At 64.3% G+C, this 20,838-nt stretch overlaps 1 protein-coding gene across 1 annotated transcript in view; it reads right to left on the reverse strand.

The window, feature by feature from the left end:
* Positions 1-10,710: 10,710 nt before the first annotated feature.
* LOC138357461 (proline-rich protein 36-like) overlaps positions 10,711-20,838 on the reverse strand; it is a 35,532-nt gene continuing 25,404 nt past the window's right edge. The window contains exon 5 of the mRNA XM_069314316.1: positions 10,711-11,428. Coding sequence (XP_069170417.1) covers positions 10,711-11,428 — 718 coding nt within the window. The remainder of the gene's footprint in view (positions 11,429-20,838) is intronic.

Here is a 20,838-nt window from a genome sequence, read left to right on the forward strand (position 1 = left end):
GATACTGGGCTAGAGTACACCCAGGATACTGGGCTAGAGTACACCCAGGATACTGGGCTAGAGTACACCCAGGATACTGGGCTAGAGTACACCCAGGATACTGGGCTAGAATACACCCAGGATACTGGGCTAGAGTACACCCAGGATACTGGGCTAGAGTACACCCAGGATACTGGGCTAGAGTACACCCAGGATACTGGGCTAGAGTACACCCAGGATACTGGGCTAGAGTACACCCAGGATACTGGGCTAGAGTACACCCAGGATACTGGGCTAGAGTACACCCAGGATACTGGGCAAGAGTACACCCAGGATACTGGGCTAGAGTACACCCAGGATACTGGGCAAGAGTACACCCAGGATACTGGGCTAGAGTACACCCAGGATACTGGGCTAGAGTACACCCAGGATACTGGGCTAGAGTACACCCAGGATACTGGGCTAGAGGTCTGGCTATTATCAACAAAAACAACATTGTGTCAGTTGAACTGTTAGAACACATACGAAATGGAACCAGCGAGTCTAAATGGATTCAAAGAACAGCCACTCATATTAAAATGATGGGACTGCACGATGTATACATAGATGTGTATGTATACACTAATCACAAGCAACCCTCATGCTCAGCTTGCTGCTAAATTAAGCACCATAAAACACATTCACAATATACAAGCTGAAAACAACATAGCACAGACCATATACACTGACGGATCACTCAATACAGCTACAGGGAGGGCAGGAAGTGCTGTTATTGCTCATCAGCCCGATGGCAGCACAATTCAAAGGAATATCCGAATTAGTTACTGGTATTATATAGACTGTGGGTTGGTTGGTGTTGTCGTCGTCGATCCTTCTCTATGGACAACCCAACCCACAACTCGGCAGAGTGCTTATACTAGGAGATCACCCTTGGCGCTTCTGGCTCTTGGAGAGGGGCTCAACGTCACACGCTTAGGGGATGCGGTTCCAACACTTAGCCTCGTTGTCACGTGCACACACCCACTCGAGCCGCTGTGACTCCCCACTCTCTCCTTAGGTGATATGATCTCCTCGATCCCCCTTTGACTTATTAATATTACCTTCTACCCTGTCCACAGCAGTGGTTCTTGGTTCTTTCTCTCTCCTTCTTTGCTACCTCCTGGGAAGCCTCACTAGGACAAGGGCAAACACCAGCAAATTGTGACACATTTACTTGACAAAGCACATACACGATACATACACACATATAATAATAATGAATCCTATACTCTATAATATCCAAATCAGGTTGCACTCCAATACCATCAGAACTCTATTATCAGCTTGTCAAGTGGTATCCCAACTCCTGGTTCACCACCTGGTACTATTAACCTCCTCAAGTTGGTCAAGCCTACACACTGTTACACCATCAGCAAGATAATGTATATATAGAAAATCAGCATTTGAATGCAATAACATATACCAGTATAAATGTTCATTGATACTTCAGTATAAAAAAATTCCTTGACATAAGAATGCCAACAGTCACTCACCTCTCACTGCGTCTTGCACGCTAATGACAACCAAACACTATCAACTCCCTACTAGTAATCCACCAGAACTTCCCCTTCCACCTCTGGAAGTTCACAACCCTAATATCCTTAGGTTCTTCCGGGCTTCACTACCAGGATCCTCTGCAGCTCCTCCCGGCTGCTATCATGAAGTTTCCTTGTGTAACTACGGTGCTTCACCCTTCTGTTAGGTTCTTCCACAGCTCTCTTGGCTGCTACACCACCTCTACAGAAGCACGTGACACTCCTCTTCACTGCTGCTTCTCCTCACAGCTCGAGGTCCTCTGCTCCACTACCTTGGAGTCTCATCAGCTACATCATCTGCTGGCTTCGAAGTTCTCAGCAACTTCTTCCCCAAAGACAAACCTGCAACCCATCGACGTTCCAATAAAATGTTCCCCTTTAACACATAAACAAAAATAACCACACAATATGCTTGCCTCAAACCTCTATCTGTCCTCTACATACAGTGAGAGTGGACTCCCCCGTTTTGGGCGGGTCCATACTCCACCTCGCCTGGCGGCGGCGTCCTCACTCGCTGGGAGGGTCTTCCTCCATCCGGAGCCAGGCTCCCTCAGTCGTCCGCCAGAGCTCAGAGAGGACGGACGTCGCTCCGTGCTCCTCCCTCTTCACTCTCCTATCTCAGGCCTTCTGCCTTATTAAAACATGTCTAACCTATAAATAAACATCGCTACTGTCGCTGGGCACACGACCAACTACAAACAATCACTATGAACTGGCGTTTATCGTGCTTACCACAGATTAATTGGTCGAGGGCGCTTTCCCTCTGACGGCGTCTGGTCAGGGCGCTCCCACGGCCCACAATAATGCCTCCGGGCGGCTTAATATTCACTAATTATCGTCCACGACTTGAGACCACACGTCCCCAGCTCGATTCCACAGCTGGCACGTCTGCACACTTCTCTTTTCTTAGAGATATATCACTAGGGGTTCCCTTCTGACGGGAGCTCAACGGAGCGCGGCTTCCCCCTGCGATGTCTGGCACTCAAGTGAGGTCAAGGTCCTCCGGAAGCGAGCCTCACGCCTCCAGCAAAGTGTCCACATCTCCTAGCCAGTCATTTATCTATTTCCTTACTTACTGCCCATAATCTTAAATTGTTTTACATATCCAACCAGCCATTTTCATATGGGTTATCACCTCAATATTTGCTAGACCTTCTAGTTAGGTCAGGCTTGCTGAATAACTCTCAAGAAGGGAGACTCGTTTCTCCTGCAGGCTGAGATCATAACACTCCCCTCCCCTTATTTTTGAGAGTTATTCCAGTGGCAAAGCTCGGGATAATACATCCGCCACCACGCTGTCTCGTTCTTCACCCCATATACTTCCTTAGGAGTCTACAATTAGTTCGATGCTCCTTGCAACATCTGGCTCACAACTCGCCAGAAATATGATCTTCTCATAAACGATTTGACTTCTCTGGCACCTCTTGGCTAGGCTGTCCTCCTTGGACGCCTGCAATCCATTGGTCCACTCTACTTACTGTCTCCACCCTCCGTTTCCTCGTCTTCTTCTCTTCACGTCCAGAGTCAGACATCTGCTGTCTGTACCTCCTCTGTCGTCTTCACACTTCCATCCACTGCCATTGTACTTTCGCCTCCTGTCGTCATACTTCACTCCCTCGTCTTCACCGACGATTCTCCTTTTCGTCTCCTCATTTATCCAAGACATCATCCTGTTTGACCTCCATCGAGTCCTCGGCTTTCTTCTATTCCTCCATGCTTGCATCATCATCCTCTTTCCACACTTCTCACCTCTATACAACTCCGTTTCTTCTCCTTCAACTCTTCTTCGTTCCCTAAAAGTTTCTCCGAGCGCTGTGCTACATCCAACAGCACTCGACCATACATGTCGCTCTACCTCTCCCAGAGTGCTCGTAAGCGTCTCTCCACACATACTGTCTCTACTCCTCTCATTTTCCCGGCTATTACTCTTCTTCACTATCTCTCCTCCACGTTGTCTGTGAAACATGTCAACTCCTGACATCTCAAACAACTTAACTCCACTATCCCTATGCCTCTGTGCTCGTGGACCACTTGACGCTCTATTTCCGTCCTCAGTATGTCCACATCTTTCCTCATTCCTACTCAGCACAGTTGCATTCACCTTCCGACCCTTAATTTCAGCAGTCTGGGCTCTACTCAGGTCAACTCTCTTCACAGTATTCTTCTTCGGCTGGGCCATCTTCACTTTTGACCTCACCGAGACTTCATTTTTCTGGGCTGGACCTTCATCAAACAGCCATGCTATATCTACATCAATATCTTCTACCGGTTTAATTGACACTGTCTCATCTCCTCCAGCGTCTTCCTTGTCGGCCACTTCTGTCTTCATCACTACCGAGACAGGGTACTCAATGGCTTGGCGGTCTCCTGACTCATCTCCTTGGATGTCAGTCAGGTTCACACTCTCAGGTGTCCCACCCGTGCCGTGGCCTTCTGGGCTCTCCTCTGGCACAGTCTCCGCTATGACTCTTGGCAACACCTTTGTCCCACACAAGTCATTTCCCAGGATCACTTGGACTCCTGGAACAGGTATGTCGGGGCACACTCCCAACATCACCTCTGCCGACACATATTCCGACCTTAGCTGGACAGCACATACGGGCATGTCACTCTCCGACAATAACCCATATACTTTCATCTTCCCACTGCCAGCTAACCGTCGATCATTCCCAATCAGGCTTCTCGTAATCAAGCTCTGATTAGCTCCGGTATCTCTTAAGATACCAACTTCTACCTCAGGTTGGCCTCCTACACTGATCCAACCTTTGCTCATGAACGGCCTATACCTCTCGTTCACTAAGTTCGCTCTCTGTGGTTTGTCTTGGAACACATTAGTATATTTACCTCGGGGGTCACACATGGCCAGGGTCACAACTCTCTTGCCCTGTCTACAATCTCGCATCACGTGACCCAATCCGTCACATTGGTAACATCTCATCTGGGAAAAATCTCTCCTATAAGAACCAGAGTGGCTCTGACTTTGTCCACTCGTATTGGAGTTCCTCTTGCCAGACGTACTACTCGTACTCTGTGGAGCTTTACTGGACTCTTGATTCCCTGGATAACGATTAGTTTCTCGTTTTGCTCCTCCATCCTCACTTTCAGATGAAGTGCGCGACCTACTCTTCTGAGTTCCAGGGTACTTACTTTTATCTGCCCATTTATCAAAATTTTTCTCATCCCAGACTCTTCTGGGTCTCTCATAATTTCTTCCTCCCCAGACTCCATTGGGTCTGCCATTGCTGCATCTCGCCTCACTTCTCACTCTGTTCTCCCTCAAGCTCTTGTATGCTTCAGTAATCATATCCGCCCTATCTGCGGCATCTTTCACCTCCTTTATCCCTGCTTCTTGGATCTTGAACTTTGTTTCGGGATGCATCATCTCCAAGAACTTCTCCATGACCATCAGTTGCTTTAGGTCAGCGTAAGATCCAACTCCAGCAGCCTCAATCCACTTCTGGAATCGTCTTTCCAAATCCCTTGCTGTCTCAGCAAACGTACATGCTCCAACTTTGATCATTTCTCTGAAGCGCTTCCTATAAGCTTCTGGGGTTAACTGAAACGAGCGCAATATGCTGCTCTTTACTGTGGCGTAATCCTGGCACTCTTCCAGTGACAATTGGGTGTATGCCTCCCTGGCTGCACCGGTCAATCTTAACTGGACCAGCTGGGCCCATTCCTCCTGTGGCCACTCCTTGATGCTGGCTACTTTCTCAAAATGCTCGAAGAAGCTCTCTGCCTCTTCGGGAACAAACAAGGGAATGTCCTTCTCCCTAACCCTAACATTTGGTGGGTGTGATACCTGGGTGGTGCTCTCTGGCAACCCATGTTCAATCCTTTGTTCAGCCAAGGTTCTATTCGCTTCTATCTGCATTTGTTTTGTTCTCTCTTTTTCTTTTTCGACCTGGGCTTTTTCTTTTTCGACCTCTAGTCTTGCTTTCTCTTTTTCTTTCTCTTGTTCCAACTCCAGTTCTCTTATTCTGGTTTTCTCTTTTTCTACTTCCAGTTTGGTTTTCTCGGCTTCATTTTTCATCTGGAGTTCCAATTTCATCTTTTCCAGCTGGAACTGTCTCTCCTTGTCCTCTCGTTGTTGCTGCATCTGGAGCTCTAACTGGAATCTCTCCAAGCTCCTATTTCGGCTACTCCTGCTACTGCGGCTACTCCTGCTGCTCCTACTTGATCCCTGGGATCTCACGTCATCCTGCCCATCATCCTCCTTTCCACTTTCAGCTCCTTTTTGGGCTCCTTGCTCTGCCGCTTCACTTTTGGCTCTTAACTGCCTCAGGATCTCATCCTTCATCCCAGCTACTTTAGATGCTTTCAACCTGATGCCACATTTTTCTGCTATTTGTTTCAATTGATCCCTCGTGCAACCTTCCAAGTCCTCAGGCTTGCCTGACTCCACAAACGTTTGCACCTTATCCATCTTTGTCCTGTGAGTCTTCCCAAGAGAGAGAATATACACCTGCGGTCACACAGTTTATTTCAGCAAGGGTGTACAAATCCACTCTTGGACAGGGTGTGGGTGTGTCAGTTCACTCTCCCGGACACAGGCCCCCAATTTATTATATAGACTGTGGGTTGGTTGGTGTTGTCGTCGTCGATCCTTCTCTATGGACAACCCAACCCACAACTCGGCAGAGTGCTTATACTAGGAGATCACCCTTGGCGCTTCTGGCTCTTGGAGAGGGGCTCAACGTCACACGCTTAGGGGATGCGGTTCCAACACTTAGCCTCGTTGTCACGTGCACACACCCACTCGAGCCGCTGTGACTCCCCACTCTCTCCTTAGGTGATATGATCTCCTCGATCCCCCTTTGACTTATTAATATTACCTTCTACCCTGTCCACAGCAGTGGTTCTTGGTTCTTTCTCTCTCCTTCTTTACTACCTCCTGGGAAGCCTCACTAGGACAAGGGCAAACACCAGCAAATTGTGACACATTTACTTGACAAAGCACATACACGATACATACACACATATAATAATAATGAATCCTATACTCTATAATATCCAAATCAGGTTGCACTCCAATACCATCAGAACTCTATTATCAGCTTGTCAAGTGGTATCCCAACTCCTGGTTCACCACCTGGTACTATTAACCTCCTCAAGTTGGTCAAGCCTACACACTGTTACACCATCAGCAAGATAATGTATATATAGAAAATCAGCATTTGAATGCAATAACATATACCAGTATAAATGTTCATTGATACTTCAGTATAAAAAAATTCCTTGACATAAGAATGCCAACAGTCACTCACCTCTCACTGCGTCTTGCACGCTAATGACAACCAAACACTATCAACTCCCTACTAGTAATCCACCAGAACTTCCCCTTCCACCTCTGGAAGTTCACAACCCTAATATCCTTAGGTTCTTCCACAGCTCTCTTGGCTGCTACACCACCTCTACAGAAGCACGTGACACTCCTCTTCACTGCTGCTTCTCCTCACAGCTCGAGGTCCTCTGCTCCACTACCTTGGAGTCTCATCAGCTACATCATCTGCTGGCTTCGAAGTTCTCAGCAACTTCTTCCCCAAAGACAAACCTGCAACCCATCGACGTTCCAATAAAATGTTCCCCTTTAACACATAAACAAAAATAACCACACAATATGCTTGCCTCAAACCTCTATCTGTCCTCTACATACAGTGAGAGTGGACTCCCCCGTTTTGGGCGGGTCCATACTCCACCTCGCCTGGCGGCGGCGTCCTCACTCGCTGGGAGGGTCTTCCTCCATCCGGAGCCAGGCTCCCTCAGTCGTCCGCCAGAGCTCAGAGAGGACGGACGTCGCTCCGTGCTCCTCCCTCTTCACTCTCCTATCTCAGGCCTTCTGCCTTATTAAAACATGTCTAACCTATAAATAAACATCGCTACTGTCGCTGGGCACACGACCAACTACAAACAATCACTATGAACTGGCGTTTATCGTGCTTACCACAGATTAATTGGTCGAGGGCGCTTTCCCTCTGACGGCGTCTGGTCAGGGCGCTCCCACGGCCCACAATAATGCCTCCGGGCGGCTTAATATTCACTAATTATCGTCCACGACTTGAGACCACACGTCCCCAGCTCGATTCCACAGCTGGCACGTCTGCACACTTCTCTTTTCTTAGAGATATATCACTAGGGGTTCCCTTCTGACGGGAGCTCAACGGAGCGCGGCTTCCCCCTGCGATGTCTGGCACTCAAGTGAGGTCAAGGTCCTCCGGAAGCGAGCCTCACGCCTCCAGCAAAGTGTCCACATCTCCTAGCCAGTCATTTATCTATTTCCTTACTTACTGCCCATAATCTTAAATTGTTTTACATATCCAACCAGCCATTTTCATATGGGTTATCACCTCAATATTTGCTAGACCTTCTAGTTAGGTCAGGCTTGCTGAATAACTCTCAAGAAGGGAGACTCGTTTCTCCTGCAGGCTGAGATCATAACACTGGGCACTCCAACCCCAGCCTGGAGTATGCTGCCCTAGCATGGAACCCCAGCCTGGAGTATGCTGCCCTAGCATGGAACCCCAGCCTGGAGTATGCTGCCCAAGCAAGGAACCCCAGCCTGGAGTATGCTGCCCAAGCAAGGAACCCCAGCCTGGAGTATGCTGCCCAAGCAAGGAACCCCAGCCTGGAGTATGCTGCCCTAGCATGGAACCCCAGCCTGGAGTATGCTGCCCAAGCAAGGAACCCCAGCCTGGAGTATGCTGCCCAAGCAAGGAACCCCAGCCTGGAGTATGCTGCCCAAGCAAGGAACCCCAGCCTGGAGTATGCTGCCCCAGCAAGGAACCCCAGCCTGGAGTATGCTGCCCCAGCAAGGAACCCCAGCCTGGAGTATGCTGTCCCAGCAAGGAACCCCAGCCTGGAGTATGCTGTCCCAGCAAGGAACCCCAGCCTGGAGTATGCTGTCCCAGCAAGGAACCCCAGCCTGGAGTATGCTGTCCCAGCAAGGAACCCCAGCCTGGAGTATGCTGTCCCAGCAAGGAACCCCAGCCTGGAGTATGCTGTCCCAGCAAGGAACCCCAGCCTGGAGTATGCTGTCCCAGCAAGGAACCCCAGCCTGGAGTATGCTGTCCCAGCAAGGAACCCCAGCCTGGAGTATGCTGTCCCAGCAAGGAACCCCAGCCTGGAGTATGCTGTCCCAGCAAGGAACCCCAGCCTGGAGTATGCTGTCCCAGCAAGGAACCCCAGCCTGGAGTATGCTGTCCCAGCAAGGAACCCCAGCCTGGAGTATGCTGTCCCAGCAAGGAACCCCAGCCTGGAGTATGCTGCCCCAGCAAGGAACCCCAGCCTGGAGTATGCTGTCCCAGCAAGGAACCCCAGCCTGGAGTATGCTGCCCCAGCAAGGAACCCCAGCCTGGAGTATGCTGTCCCAGCAAGGAACCCCAGCCTGGAGTATGCTGTCCCAGCAAGGAACCCCAGCCTGGAGTATGCTGTCCCAGCAAGGAACCCCAGCCTGGAGTATGCTGTCCCAGCAAGGAACCCCAGCCTGGAGTATGCTGTCCCAGCAAGGAACCCCAGCCTGGAGTATGCTGTCCCAGCAAGGAACCCCAGCCTGGAGTATGCTGTCCCAGCAAGGAACCCCAGCCTGGAGTATGCTGTCCCAGCAAGGAACCCCAGCCTGGAGTATGCTGTCCCAGCAAGGAACCCCAGCCTGGAGTATGCTGTCCCAGCAAGGAACCCCAGCCTGGAGTATGCTGTCCCAGCAAGGAACCCCAGCCTGGAGTATGCTGTCCCAGCAAGGAACCCCAGCCTGGAGTATGCTGTCCCAGCAAGGAACCCCAGCCTGGAGTATGCTGTCCCAGCAAGGAACCCCAGCCTGGAGTATGCTGTCCCAGCAAGGAACCCCAGCCTGGAGTATGCTGTCCCAGCAAGGAACCCCAGCCTGGAGTATGCTGTCCCAGCAAGGAACCCCAGCCTGGAGTATGCTGTCCCAGCAAGGAACCCCAGCCTGGAGTATGCTGTCCCAGCAAGGAACCCCAGCCTGGAGTATGCTGTCCCAGCAAGGAACCCCAGCCTGGAGTATGCTGTCCCAGCAAGGAACCCCAGCCTGGAGTATGCTGTCCCAGCAAGGAACCCCAGCCTAAAAACACACTACGACAAAGTAGGAGAAGTCCAGAAGTTACAACAAGACTCATTCCTGAAATGCGAAGACTTAACCTATAAGGAAAGCCGATGGTATCTGAAGTTAATCAGCTCTCAAGAGACCGTATCGATAACACATGTTAACGACATGAAAGATTCTCAGGGGACAGTATAAGGAGAATCAGGAGGGCATGTCTAATGTAAGGTAGGATGGAGTAAAGAGACAAGGCTCACAAGCTTAAGGCGCAGAAGAGTCACAAAGACTATAAAGTTTCTACAGTAGATGCGACAGGCAGAAGTGGCGGGAGTTATTGCATTAAACAACCAACTGCTGGCCTGGTGGGACTAATGACCTAATGCTCAATTTTGTAAGAACCAATCGTATTGTCGTTTGCCTTTCCATTGGAGATTTTCGGCGCCGCGCAGAGGGGAAACCTGCTGCTTGGGTAACAGCTTCTCCGTATCAACCTACCCTGGCTTTGCGCCCGGGAGAAGCCACTCCAGACCGACAACCAGAGCGCAACTCCATAGTCTCCTGAGACTGAAGGATGCCTACTATTTAGTAAAGCTCGATGATGGGTACATTCTCCGCCTCATAACTAGCATCTGCCAGTTTCTCGGTCACAGACATGCATAATTAAACTTCACTTAAGACTGATGACAAAAATATTTTACAATTTCTAGCGAGGTAAATCCCTAGGCAGACACTGTGCCGCGAGACTCGTTGATGCATAGCTCCTCGCTGATGACATTTGAAGCCCCTGTGACAAAGTGAAGCAAGGAGCCACAGCTCAAACCGTACAAGCGCCGGCCGAGGGGAGGGCCCGTAGACCATGCTTCACGGGAATACCCGAACATTAATCAACGAATTAAAGTTGACATTCTGAATCCAGGAGCGTGAGCCGGGTGCGTGGTGAGGGTCATGTGATATTGAGAGCAGTATTATGCCGGTGATCTGGGTTTACCTGAGCGGTGAGGGATCGAGGGTTGGGGGTGGGGGGGGGGGGGAGGAACATACGTTAGCGGCGCCAGAGAGAATTGAATTTAATTAATGGAAGGAATATGAAGCCGAGTAAAACTATGTTATTTGTGGGGATACTGGGCACGTGGGGACACAGGGCGCGTGGTGACACTGAGCGCATGGGTACACTGGCCGCTTGGGGACACTGGCCCCGTGGGGACATTGGGCGCGTGGTGACACAGGCCGCGTGGGGACACTGGGCGCGTGGTGACACTGAGCGCATGGGTACACTGGCCGCTTGGGGACACTGGCCCCGTGGGGACATTGGGCGCGTGGGGACATTGGGCGCGTGGGGACACAGGGCGCGTGGTGACACAGGGCGCGTGGGGACACTGGCCGCGTGAGGACACAGGGCGCGTGGTGACACAGGGCGCGTGGGGACACTGGCCGCGTGGGGACACAGGGCGCGTGGTGACACAGGGCGCGTGGGGACGCTGGGCGCGTGGGGACACTGGGCGCGTGGGGACGCTGGGCGCGTGGGGACACTGGGCGCGTGGGGACGCTGGGCGCGTGGGGACACTGGGCGCGTGGGGACACAGGGCGCGTGGTGACACAGGGCGCGTGGGGACACTGGCCGCGTGAGGACACAGGGCGCGTGGTGACACAGGGCGCGTGGGGACACTGGCCGCGTGGGGACACAGGGCGCGTGGTGACATAGGGCGCGTGGGGACACTGGGCGCGTGGGGACATTGGGCGCGTGGGGACACAGGGCGCGTGGGGACACTGGCCGCGTGAGGACACAGGGCGCGTGGTGACACAGGGCGCGTGGGGACACCTGCCGCGTGGGGACACAGGGCGCGTGGGGACACTGGGCGCGTGGGGACGCTGGGCGCGTGGTGACACAGGGCGCGTGGGGACACTGGGCGCGTGGGGACGCTGGGCGCGTGGGGACGCTGGGCGCGTGGGGACGCTGGGCGCGTGGGGACGCTGGGCGCGTGGGGACACAGGGCGCGTGGGGACACTGGCCGCGTGGGGACGCTGGGCGCGTGGGGACACAGGGCGCGTGGGGACACTGGCCGCGTGGGGACACAGGGCGCGTGGGGACACTGGGCGCGTGGGGACACTGGCCGTGTGGGGACGCTGGCCGCGTGGGGACACAGGGCGCGTGGGGACACAGGGCGCGTGGGGACACTGGGCGCGTGGGGACACAGGGCGCGTGGGGACACTGGCCGCGTGGGGACGCTGGGCGCGTGGGGACACTGGCCGCGTGGGGACACAGGGCGCGTGGGGACACTGGGCGCGTGGGGACACTGGCCGCGTGGGGACGCTGGGCGCGTGGGGACACAGGGCGCGTGGGGACACAGGGCGCGTGGTGACACAGGGCGCGTGGGGACACAAGGCGCGTGGGGACACTGGGCGCGTGGGGACACTGGGCGCGTGGGGACACAGGGCGCGTGGGGACGCTGGGCGCGTGGGGACACAGGGCGCGTGGGGACACTGGGCGCGTGGGGACGCTGGGCGCCTGGGGACGCTGGGCGCGTGGGGACACTGGGCGCGTGGGGACGCTGGGCGCGTGGGGACGCTGGGCGCGTGGGGACACTGGCCGCGTGGGGACACTGGGCGCGTGGGGAGACTGGGCGCGTGGGGACACTGGGCGCGTGGGGACGCTGGGCGCGTGGGGACACTGGGCGCGTGGGGACGCTGGGCGCGTGGGGACGCTGGGCGCGTGGGGACGCTGGGCGCGTGGGGACACTGGCCGGGTGGGGACACTGGCCGCGTGGGGACACTGGGCGCGTGGGGACACTGGGCGCGTGGGGACGCTGGGCGCGTGGGGACACTGGGCGCGTGGGGACGCTGGTCGCGTGGGGACGCTGGGCGCGTGGGGACGCTGGGCGCGTGGGGACGCTGGGCGCGTGGGGACGCTGGGCGCGTGGGGACACTGGGCGCGTGGAGACGCTGGGCGCGTGGGGACGCTGGGCGCGTGGGGACGCTGGGCGCGTGGGGACGCTGGGCGCGTGGGGACGCTGGGCGCGTGGGGACGCTGGGCGCGTGGGGACACTGGCCGCGTGGGGACACTGGCCGCGTGGGGACACTGGCCGCGTGGGGACACTGGCCGCGTGGGGACACTGGGCGCGTGGGGACACTGGGCGCGTGGGGGACGCTGGGCGCGTGGGGACGCTGGGCGCGTGGGGACGCTGGGCGCGTGGGGACGCTGGGCGCGTGGGGATGCTGGGCGCGTGGGGACGCTGGGCGCGTGGGGACGCTGGGCGCGTGGGGACACTGGGCGCGTGGGGACACTGGGCGCGTGGGGACGCTGGGCGCGTGGGGACGCTGGGCGCGTGGGGACGCTGGGCGCGTGGGGACGCTGGGCGCGTGGGGACGCTGGGCGCGTGGGGACACTGGGCGCGTGGAGACGCTGGGCGCGTGGGGACGCTGGGCGCGTGGGGACGCTGGGCGCGTGGGGACGCTGGGCGCGTGGGGACGCTGGGCGCGTGGGGACGCTGGGCGCGTGGGGACACTGGCCGCGTGGGGACACTGGCCGCGTGGGGACACTGGCCGCGTGGGGACACTGGCCGCGTGGGGACACTGGGCGCGTGGGGACACTGGGCGCGTGGGGGACGCTGGGCGCGTGGGGACGCTGGGCGCGTGGGGACGCTGGGCGCGTGGGGACGCTGGGCGCGTGGGGACGCTGGGCGCGTGGGGACACTGGGCGCGTGGGGACGCTGGGCGCGTGGGGACGCTGGGCGCGTGGGGACGCTGGGCGCGTGGGGACGCTGGGCGCGTGGGGACGCTGGGCGCGTGGAGACGCTGGGCGCGTTGGGACGCTGGGCGCGTGGGGACGCTGGCCGCGTGGGGACACTGGCCGCGTGGGGACGCTGGGCGCGTGGGGACGCTGGGCGCGTGAGGACACTGGGCGCGTGGGGACGCTGGGCGCGTGGGGACGCTGGGCGCGTGGGGACGCTGGGCGCGTGGGGACGCTGGGCGCGTGGGGACGCTGGGCGCGTGGGGACGCTGGGCGCGTGGGGACGCTGGGCGCGTGGGGACACTGGGCGCGTGGAGACGCTGGGCGCGTGGGGACGCTGGGCGCGTGGGGACGCTGGGCGCGTGGGGACGCTGGGCGCGTGGGGACGCTGGGCGCGTGGGGACACTGGCCGCGTGGGGACACTGGCCGCGTGGGGACACTGGCCGCGTGGGGACACTGGCCGCGTGGGGACACTGGGCGCGTGGGGACGCTGGGCGCGTGGGGACGCTGGGCGCGTGGGGACGCTGGCCGCGTGGGGACACTGGCCGCGTGGGGACACTGGCCGCGTGGGGACACTGGCCGCGTGGGGACACTGGGCGCGTGGGGACACTGGGCGCGTGGGGGACGCTGGGCGCGTGGGGACGCTGGGCGCGTGGGGACGCTGGGCGCGTGGGGACGCTGGGCGCGTGGGGACGCTGGGCGCGTGGGGACACTGGGCGCGTGGGGACACTGGGCGCGTGGGGACGCTGGGCGCGTGGGGACGCTGGGCGCGTGGGGACGCTGGGCGCGTGGGGACGCTGGGCGCGTGGGGACACTGGGCGCGTGGGGACGCTGGGCGCGTGGGGACACTGGGCGCGTGGGGACGCTGGGCGCGTGGGGACGCTGGGCGCGTGGGGACACTGGGCGCGTGGGGACGCTGGGCGCGTGGGGACACTGGGCGCGTGGGGACGCTGGGCGCGTGGGGACACTGGGCGCGTGGGGACGCTGGGCGCGTGGGGACGCTGGGCGCGTGGGGACACTGGGCGCGTGGGGACGCTGGGCGCGTGGGGACACTGGGCGCGTGGGGACGCTGGGCGCGTGGGGACGCTGGGCGCGTGGGGACGCTGGGCGCGTGGGGACACTGGGCGCGTGGGGACGCTTGGCGCGAGGGGACACTGGGCGCGTGGGGACGCTGGGCGCGTGGGGACACTGGGCGCGTGGGGACGCTGGGCGCGTGGGGACACTGGGCGCGTGGGGACGCTGGGCGCGTGGGGACGCTGGGCGCGTGGGGACGCTGGGCGCGTGGGGGACGCTGGGCGCGTGGGGACGCTGGGCGCGTGGGGACGCTGGGCGCGTGGGGACGCTGGGCGCGTGGGGACACTGGCCGCGTGGGGACACTGGCCGCGTGGGGACACTGGCCGCGTGGGGACACTGGGCGCGTGGGGACACTGGCCGCGTGGGGGACGCTGGGCGCGTGGGGACGCTGGGCGCGTGGGGACGCTGGGCGCGTGGGGACGCTGGGCGCGTGGGGACACTGGGCGCGTGGGGACACTGGGCGCGTGGGGACGCTGGGCGCGTGGGGACGCTGGGCGCCTGGGGACGCTGGGCGCGTGGGGACGCTGATCGCGTGGGGACGCTGGGCGCGTGGGGACGCTGGGCGCGTGGGGACGCTGGGCGCGTGGGGACGCTGGGCGCGTGGGGACACTGGGCGCGTGGGGACACTGGGCGCGTGGGGACACTGGGCGCGTGGGGACACTGGGCGCGTGGGGACACTGGGCGCGTGGGGACGCTGGGCGCGTGGGGACGCTGGGCGCGTGGGGACGCTGGGCGCGTGGGGACGCTGGGCGCGTGGGGACGCTGGGCGCGTGGGGACGCTGGGCGCGTGGGGACACTGGCCGGGTGGGGACACTGGCCGCGTGGGGACACTGGGCGCGTGGGGACGCTGGGCGCGTGGGGACGCTGGGCGCGTGGGGACACTGGGCGCGTGGGGACGCTGGTCGCGTGGGGGACGCTGGGCGCGTGGGGACGCTGGGCGCGTGGGGACGCTGGGCGCGTGGGGACGCTGGGCGCGTGGGGACACTGGGCGCGTGGGAGACGCTGGGCGCGTGGGGACGCTGGGCGCGTGGGGACGCTGGGCGCGTGGGGACGCTGGGCGCGTGGGGACGCTGGGCGCGTGGGGACGCTGGGCGCGTGGGGACACTGGCCGCGTGGGGACACTGGCCGCGTGGGGACACTGGCCGCGTGGGGACACTGGCCGCGTGGGGACACTGGCCGCGTGGGGACACTGGGCGCGTGGGGACACTGGGCGCGTGGGGACGCTGGGCGCGTGGGGACGCTGGGCGCGTGGGGACGCTGGGCGCGTGGGGACGCTGGGCGCGTGGGGATGCTGGGCGCGTGGGGACGCTGGGCGCGTGGGGACGCTGGGCGCGTGGGGACACTGGGCGCGTGGGGACACTGGGCGCGTGGGGACGCTGGGCGCGTGGGGACGCTGGGCGCGTGGGGACGCTGGGCGCGTGGGGACGCTGGGCGCGTGGGGACACTGGGCGCGTGGAGACGCTGGGCGCGTGGGGACGCTGGGCGCGTGGGGACGCTGGGCGCGTGGGGACGCTGGGCGCGTGGGGACGCTGGGCGCGTGGGGACGCTGGGCGCGTGGGGACACTGGCCGCGTGGGGACACTGGCCGCGTGGGGGACACTGGCCGCGTGGGGACACTGGGCCGCGTGGGGACACTGGGCGCGTGGGGACACTGGGCGCGTGGGGGACGCTGGGCGCGTGGGGACGCTGGGCGCGTGGGGACGCTGGGCGCGTGGGGACGCTGGGCGCGTGGGGACGCTGGGCGCGTGGGGACACTGGGCGCGTGGGGACGCTGGGCGCGTGGGGACGCTGGGCGCGTGGGGACGCTGGGCGCGTGGGGACGCTGGGCGCGTGGGGACGCTGGGCGCGTGGAGACGCTGGGCTGCGTTGGGACGCTGGGCGCGTGGGGACGCTGGCCGCGTGGGGACACTGGCCGCGTGGGGACGCTGGGCGCGTCGGGGACGCTGGGCGCGTGAGGACACTGGGCGCGTGGGGACGCTGGGCGCGTGGGGACGCTGGGCGCGTGGGGGACGCTGGGCGCGTGGGGACGCTGGGCGCGTGGGGACGCCTGGGCGCGTGGGGACGCTGGGCGCGTGGGGACGCTGGGCGCGTGGGGACACTGGGCGCGTGGAGACGCTGGGCGCGTGGGGACGCTGGGCGCGTGGGGACGCTGGGCGCGTGGGGACGCTGGGCGCGTGGGGACGCTGGGCGCGTGGGGACACTGGCCGCGGGGGGACACTGGCACGCGTGGGGACACTGGCCGGCGTGGGGACACTGGCCGCGTGGGGACACTGGGCGCGTGGGGACGCTGGGCGCGTGGGGACGCTGGGCGCGTGGGGACGCTGGCCGCGTGGGGACACTGGCCGCGTGGGGACACTGGCCGCGTGGGGACACTGGCCGCGTGGGGACACTGGGCGCGTGGGGACACTGGGCGCGTGGGGGACGCTGGGCGCGTGGGGACGCTGGGCGCGTGGGGACGCTGGGCGCGTGGGGACGCTGGGCGCGTGGGGACGCTGGGCGCGTGGGGACACTGAGCGCGTGGGGACACTGGGCGCGTGGGGACGCTGGGCGCGTGGGGACGCTGGGCGCGTGGGGACGCTGGGCGCGTGGGGACGCTGGGCGCGTGGGGACACTGGGCGCGTGGGGACGCTGGGCGCGTGGGGACACTGGGCGCGTGGGGACGCTGGGCGCGTGGGGACGCTGGGCGCGTGGGGACACTGGGCGCGGGGACGCTGGGCGCGTGGGGACACTGGGCGCGTGGGGACGCTGGGCGCGTGGGGACACTGGGCGCGTGGGGACGCTGGGCGCGTGGGGGACGCTGGCGCGTGGGGACGCTGGGCGCGTGGGGACGCTGGGCGCGTGGGGACGCTGGGCGCGTGGGGACGCTGGGCGCGTGGGGACACTGGCCGCGTGGGGACACTGGCCGCGTGGGGACACTGGCCGCGTGGGGACACTGGGCGCGTGGGGACACTGGGCGCGTGGGGGACGCTGGGCGCGTGGGGACGCTGGGCGCGTGGGGACGCTGGGCGCGTGGGGACGCTGGGCGCGTGGGGACACTGGGCGCGTGGGGACACTGGGCGCGTGGGGACGCTGGGCGCGTGGGGACGCTGGGCGCGTGGGGACGCTGGGCGCGTGGGGACGCTGGCCGCGTGGGGACGCTGGCCGCGTGGGGACACTGGCCGCGTGGGGACGCTGGCCGCGTGGGGACGCTGGGCGCGTGGGGACGCTGGGCGCGTGGGGACACTGGGCGCGTGGGGACGCTGGGCGCGTGGGGACGCTGGGCGCGTGGGGACGCTGGGCGCGTGGGGACGCTGGGCGCGTGGGGACGCTGGGCGCGTGGGGACACTGGGCGCGTGGGGACGCTGGGCGCGTGGGGACACTGGGCGCGTGGGGACGCTGGGCGCGTGGGGACACTGGGCGCGTGGGGACGCTGGGCGCGTGGGGACACTGGGCGCGTGGGGACGCTGGGCGCGTGGGGACACTGGGCGCGTGGGGACGCTGGGCGCGTGGGGGACGCTGGGCGCGTGGGGACGCTGGGCGCGTGGGGACGCTGGGCGCGTGGGGACGCTGGGCGCGTGGGGACGCTGGGCGCGTGGGGACACTGGCGCGTGGGGACACTGGCCGCGTGGGGACACTGGCCGCGTGGGGACACTGGGCGCGTGGGGACACTGGGCGCGTGGGGGACGCTGGGCGCGTGGGGACGCTGGGCGCGTGGGGACGCTGGGCGCGTGGGGACGCTGGGCGCGTGGGGACACTGGGCGCGTGGGGACACTGGGCGCGTGGGGACGCTGGGCGCGTGGGGACAGCTGGGCGCGTGGGGACGCTGGGCGCGTGGGGACGCTGGGCGCGTGGGGACGCTGGCCGCGTGGGGACGCTGGCCGCGTGGGGACGCTGGCGCGTGGGGACGCTGGCCGCGTGGGGACGCTGGGCGCGTGGGGACGCTGGGCGCGTGGGGACGCTGGGCGCGTGGGGACGCTGGGCGCGTGGGGACACTGGGCGCGTGGGGGACACTGGGCGCGTGGGGACACTGGGCGCGTGGGGACACTGGGCGCGTGGGGACGCTGGCGCGTGGGGACGCTGGGCGCGTGGGGACGCTGGGCGCGTGGGGACGCTGGGCGCGTGGGGACGCTGGGCGCGTGGGGACGCTGGGCGCGTGGGGACGCTGGGCGCGTGGGGACACTGGCCGCGTGGGGACACTGGCCGCGTGGGGACACTGGGCGCGTGGGGACACTGGGCGCGTGGGGACGCTGGGCGCGTGGGGACACTGGGCGCGTGGGGACGCTGGTCGCGTGGGGACGCTGGGCGCGTGGGGACGCTGGGCGCGTGGGGACGCTGGGCGCGTGGGGACGCTGGGCGCGTGGGGACACTGGGGCGCGTGGAGACGCTGGGCGCGTGGGACGCTGGGCGCGTGGGGACGCTGGGCGCGTGGGACGCTGTGCGCGTGGGGACGCTGGGCGCGTGGGACACTGGCCGCGTGGGGACACTGGCCGCGTGGGGACACTGGGCGCGAGGGGGACACTGGGGCGCGTGGGGGTCGCTGGTCGCGTGGGGACGCTGGGCGCGTGGGGACGCTGGGCGCGTGGGGACGCTGGGCGCGTGGGGACGCTTGGGCGCGTGGGGACACTGGGCGCGTGGGGACACTGGGCGCGTGGGGACGCTGGGCGCGTGGGGACGCTGGGCGCGTGGGGGACGCTGGGCGCGTGGGGACGCTGGCCGCGTGGGGACGCTGGCCGCGTGGGGACGCTGGCCGCGTGGGGACGCTGGCCGCGTGGGGACGCTGGCCGCGTGGGGGACGCATGGGCGCGTGGGGACGCTGGGCGCGTGGGGACGCTGGGCGCGTGGGGACGCTGGGGCGCGTGGGGACGCCTGGGCGCGTGGGGACAGCTGGGCGCGTGGGGACGACTGGGCGCGTGGGGACGCTGGGCGCGTGGGGACGCTGGGCGCGTGGGGACGACTGGCGCGTGGGGACGCTGGGCGCGTGGGGACGCTGGGCGCGTGGGGACGCTGGGCGCGTGGGGACGCTGGGCGCGTGGGGACGCTGGGCGCGTGGGGACACTGGCCGCGTGGGGACACTGGCCGCGTGGGGACACTGGCGCGTGGGGACACTGGGCGCGTGGGGACGCTGGGCGCGTGGGGACACTGGGCGCGTGGGGACGCTGGTCGCGTGGGGACGCTGGGCGCGTGGGGACGCTGGGCGCGTGGGGACGCTGGGCGCGTGGGGACGCTGGGCGCGTGGGGACACTGGGCGCGTGGGAGACCGCTGGGCGCGTGGGGACGCTGGGCGCGTGGGGACGCTGGGCGCGTGGGGACGCTGGGCGCGTGGGGACGCTGGGCGCGTGGGACACTGGCCGCGTGGGGACACTGGCCGCGTGGGGACACTGGGCGCGAGGGGACACTGGGCGCGTGGGGGACGCTGGGCGCGTGGGGACGCTGGGCGCGTGGGGACGCTGGGCGCGTGGGGACGCTGGGCGCGTGGGGACGCTGGGCGCGTGGGGACACTGGGCGCGTGGGGACACTGGGCGCGTGGGGACGCTGGGCGCGTGGGGACGCTGGGCGCGTGGGGACGCTGGGCGCGTGGGGACGCTGGGCGCGTGGGGACGCTGGGCGCGTGGGGACGCTGGGCGCGTGGGGACGCTGGCCGCGTGGGGACACTGGCCGCGTGGGGACGCTGGGCGCGTGGGGACGCTGGGCGCGTGGGGACACTGGGCGCGTGGGGACGCTGGGCGCGTGGGGACGCTGGGCGCGTGGGGACGCTGGGCGCGTGGGGACGCTGGGCGCGTGGGGACGCTGGGCGCGTGGGGACGCTGGGCGCGTGGGGACGCTGGGCGCGTGGGGACGCTGGGCGCGTGGGGGACACTGGGCGCGTGGGACGCTGGCGCGTGGGACGCTGGGCGCGTGGGGACGCTGGGCGCGTGGGGACGCTGGCGCGTGGGGACGCTGGGCCGCGTGGGGACGCTGGGCGCGTGGGGACACTGGCCGCGTGGGGACACTGGCCGCGTGGGGACACTGGGCCGCTTGGGGACACTGGCCGCGTGGGGACACTGGGGCGCGTGGGGACCTGGGCGCGTGGGGGACGCTGGGCGCGTGGGGACGCTGGGGCCGCGTGGGGACGCTGGGCGCGTGGGGACGCTGGGCGCGTGGGGACGCTGGGCGCGTGGGGACGCTGGGCGCGTGGGGACGCTGGGCGCGTGGGGACGCTGGGCGCGTGGGGACGCTGGGCGCGTGGGGACGCTGGCCGCGTGGGGACACTGGCCGCGTGGGGACGCTGGGCGCGTGGGGACGCTGGGCGCGTGGGGGACACTGGGCGCGTGGGGACGCTGGGCGCGTGGGGACGCTGGGCGCGTGGGGACGCTGGGCGCGTGGGGACGCTGGGCGCGTGGGGACGCTGGGCGCGTGGGGACGCTGGGCGCGTGGGGACGCTGGGCGCGTGGGGACGCTGGGCGCGTGGGA

This window comes from Procambarus clarkii, chromosome 78 (genome assembly GCF_040958095.1).
Source record: "Procambarus clarkii isolate CNS0578487 chromosome 78, FALCON_Pclarkii_2.0, whole genome shotgun sequence".
NCBI lineage: Eukaryota > Metazoa > Arthropoda > Malacostraca > Decapoda > Cambaridae > Procambarus > Procambarus clarkii.